The 4,043-nt window shown below is 35.8% G+C and overlaps 1 protein-coding gene across 1 annotated transcript; it reads left to right on the forward strand.

Moving 5' to 3' along the window:
* Positions 1 to 590: 590 nt before the first annotated feature.
* LOC149921954 (uncharacterized) lies at positions 591 to 3,212 on the forward strand. The gene is made up of 3 exons (XM_090162195.1): positions 591 to 746; positions 2,522 to 2,707; positions 2,894 to 3,212. Exons 1-3 carry the CDS (start codon positions 676 to 678, stop codon positions 3,210 to 3,212), a joined length of 576 nt encoding a protein of 191 aa, XP_090018321.1. The 5' UTR covers positions 591 to 675.
* Positions 3,213 to 4,043: the final 831 nt, after the last annotated feature.

Consider the following 4,043-nt stretch of genomic DNA (forward strand, 5'->3'; position numbering starts at 1 on the left):
TAACGGTAATAGTTAGTGTAGGGAGCTGTTGGCTCGCGTGGCTTGTAGGGCTTGCCACCACCCTCCTACGCATTGTAACCCGGCCACCTGAATTAAAGGCTGCAAAAGTCGCTTGATGACTTAGGCCTAAGGTGGTGCCTTGGGTATTAGTCTAGCTGATTATTATTAAATCGTTTACCGGCTCTGTAGATTTTATCGTGGTTTTGTCCATTATTAAATATAGCTTTCTTTTACTTAAAATGTTTGAATCAAAGTAAAGGAGAAAAAACTCGTGACTTGAATTCCAGCCATTACGCGCGCTCCGCTCAATTTTTTTGTCGAAAACGTCCGTTTCGGGTTTTGAGACGCCCTAGTTATCACTGCAAATCTGTATCGAAAACGTCAAGAGGTTAGATCGTTCGACACGCGGTTTAAAAATACCCTGATACAAAGGAACTAATATTCTTATCTCTGCGTGAGGGGAAGTAGTTCGAGACAGCATCGAGCCCTGAACAGTCGTGTGCTTTCACCTCATGGTCAATCCAGTTTGAGTGTAATAAAATCGCGGAGTTTCTATTTAGGCGTTATATTGTTGGTAATCTTCCTCTGGTATAAAGTAAAATTATTAAAACTTAAACTAATAAATTTAAAAATTCCTTGTTAAGGAAATATTATCGTTAAATATTTGGCCGTGCAATGGCAGTTAACAATAAGGATTATAAGAAAATGTCTGCCTGGGAAAGACCAATCCGATATTCCAAGATGATGTAAGTCACCTAATTGATGTTCTTTGCTCGCACTACTTTATATTAACGTATGCCACTGGGGAAACGGATAGGGTGTGTGCCATGCTAAATGTTTTCGGCGAATAATATCAGAAGAATAAGAAAATTTTATTTTACTTTCTAATATATGGTTTTTATTCTAATTCTAAAATTAGTTTTATTTAAGGGGAAACCCTAGGAATATTTAGTTAAGTAAAATCTGCTTGATCGCGATAGCGTCTCTAGCTAGAATAAAATTTATTTTAACTATCTGATTATTTTTCAATAGTAGGTAAATAATATGCCGAGTTGTAGCAATAAACAAATTTTAATTATTTTATATCTCCACCGCAAAGGGTGTAAATTTGATTATTTTTAGTTAAAAAAAACCTCAAAGCTTGAAGGGGGTGTATGAAAATAATTAGTTGGCGAAATTAACATCGGAAACAATGTGATTTAAAACCGCGATATAAATTATTTTATAAAAAAATAACTAGCTTTAATACCCGGCTTCGCCCGGGGTCTTAGTTTTAATGAATTAGATCTGATTTGTACGTAAGAAAGGTAAACGCTGTAGCAAAAAAGTAACACGTGCAGCACAAAGTCCTGGACTAATAAAATCCCAACTAAACCTAAACTCCTAATTTCACACTAACCCGTTAAAAATGCTTAAAGTCAGGACGAGCGCAAGGAACTCGGAGAGGAGATAGAAAAGCAAAGGGGTGGAAGTCCAAAGTCGAGAAAATTAAAATAGAATTAGATTAATAAACATGTCAGGTATTTGGAATTAGGCGCGTTTAGTTGGAAATTAGGCCCCGAACATTGAGCTAAAATTTCAAAGCTCTAGAGCTAGTAGTTGTCGCGTTTTTAGGAACATGACATACAAGTAAATGCAACTAAATATCTTCTTCTACGAAGTCCTTTCCTTCCCACAATAACTCCCGTTCTACCAGCCGTAGAAATAGATAAGGGAAGCAAAGAGGTGAAATAAATAAAAGGAAAACTATAAGATTTATAGTTATAGATTAGGGCTATAAATGGGAAAGGAAACCCTGAACATATTTTAAAATAACACCTGTTTAATAAAACAAAACAAATCCATTTATAATAAGCCATTCTCATAAAAAGTTGCTTTGCCTTGTTAATTTTTTTTGCCAAAAAAAGATAAATCAAATTATCTATCTGAGCAGATTTGAAATTTCATATGGTGTCCCTTAAGTTTTTCACCGAACGCATTGTTTTATAACACTAATGAAAGTGGGCAATTGATATAAAATGGTTTTATTTGAATTAACTAATGGGTCAAAATGGTGTGGTTATTTCAAGTAAAGGCAAAATTTAATACATTCTATACAGAATCTATTTAAAAAAAAAAAATAATAAAAAAATTATATTTGAAACAGTCAAAGATATTAAAAGCTTTATTTTTAAAGATAACAGACCTGCGACTCAGCACCGATTTCTGTTCTTCTGTTGAAAATGAGCAATAAGTGCAAAATGGATATTTAAAGGGTTGTAAAATACTTTCAGAATATAGTGCCCAGGGTACAACTAGTTGTTTTGATGGTTCTACACTGTGATCTAAATATTTACACTAATGGTTCTGTCGTTGCGTTATTTAATAATTCTGTAATGACTATGTACTTGCTCACAAATCATCTTTTTCTAATCACATCATTCGGAATACGTAATCGGTGTACGGATTAATGTAAAGAAGTTACTCTCTCGCGTTGTAGAAACTAGGTATTGATTCTTATAGGTTTTTTTCTCTACTCTAGTGTTCAAAGGGCTCAGAATCAACGTTTCAAAAAAATTGAAACCGCAGCCGTTCCGACCATCTTTGTCACTAAACCGTCTGAAAATCCCGTCCATTCAGCTTTTGGGCCGGAAGCGGCGAAAATTATTTTAAAAGTTCCAAAGTCATTTAGCTTTTTGACGAAGAGTCTAGAAGGTCGGCCTTTCAAGTAAGTATAGGTTTTACAGGGCGGGCGCTATCACTAGGCAAATAAATAAACCAGGTGTTTATCTAAACAAATTAAATATGTTTGTGGCGAAGCAATTTTGAGAAATCTTTCTAAAAAATATTTCTTTCGGCTTTGTCGTTAATTTAACGGTCATTATTCAATAAATATATTTTATGGTAATTTCAGATTTGAAGCAAAGCGTACAACGTGTAAAGACGGCTTTGGAAAACAAGCAAATATAAAAAAATTCGCTGAAAGTGACAACATCTTTTCGTTTAAACCAACAAAATTTAACACTGGTCTCAGAAATGACACCACAATCGAGCAGAGCAAAAGCGAGAGGACTATCCTCAAGGCCAAGAAGGTGGGACGTTTTCGCACCACCTTGCGTCAGATTTGGAAACCCATTTTAACAGCTAAGTACATTCCCAAGTACAACGAAACCAACCAGACGAAGAAAACTGCTGAAATAAATTTAAAGCAAGTTATTTTGGTTCATAATTAGATGCTTTAAAAAATAACCAAATGGAAGTAGTTATATTTCAATTTGAAGGTTAGGCATTCTGTTTAAAAACAGTAGAATTACTTATTTTATGGCTATTGAATCTTACCCACTAATCGAAATGATTGAAATAAAAAAATCGGTCGCTATTGCGAGTTTGAAATCCTTTATAAACTTGCATGTTTGTAAATCGTGTCTAGCGTCAGTAAAGTCATATCAAATCAGGCCATTAAAAGTTGAATACATTTTCGCATTTCAATATACAGTACCGCCTAGAAGCGGGGGTCTGGCAGCAGCTCTAGCTCATGTTTCCCCCACATAATCGCCGCTTTAAGCGAGCGCTCGCATAGTGAACTTTGTTCTAGGCGGTACTGTACCGGTTAAGCCAGCGCCAAAAATTGGCGAAACAACTTGAAGAAGGTGCAGACTGTACACGCAAAGTACGCCAACAATCCTATAAGTTCCCTCTACACGTTTTAGCGCGCTGGCTTAACGTGTCTATTATTTACCAGAAACGAAACCATAGAAATGTATCCTTCCGTTTTAAGCCTCTCTTCTCTAGTTACAGAGGGCGAAGAGACTGTGAATCAGTGCCGTGCTAGCTCCCTTGCTACCCAGATTAACATTAATTTTGTTCAACGGCACTTGATAGAGATTTAATTGGGGTGTCTTTCCATCACTATTAACTCCCTCTATCCTGGCCATGTCAGTTTCGTAGCGCTTTTAATAATCGAAGAGGGTTGTTTAGTCCCAAGGCTGAAAATACACTTATAAGGCTGCGTAAAAAATGTGCAGTATTTGTGCTTCTCCTTTGAGATATGTCATTGTACATTT

Source organism: Leiobunum rupestre, chromosome 11 (genome assembly GCF_980474605.1).
Source record: "Leiobunum rupestre chromosome 11, qqLeiRupe1.1.hap1, whole genome shotgun sequence".
NCBI lineage: Eukaryota > Metazoa > Arthropoda > Arachnida > Opiliones > Sclerosomatidae > Leiobunum > Leiobunum rupestre.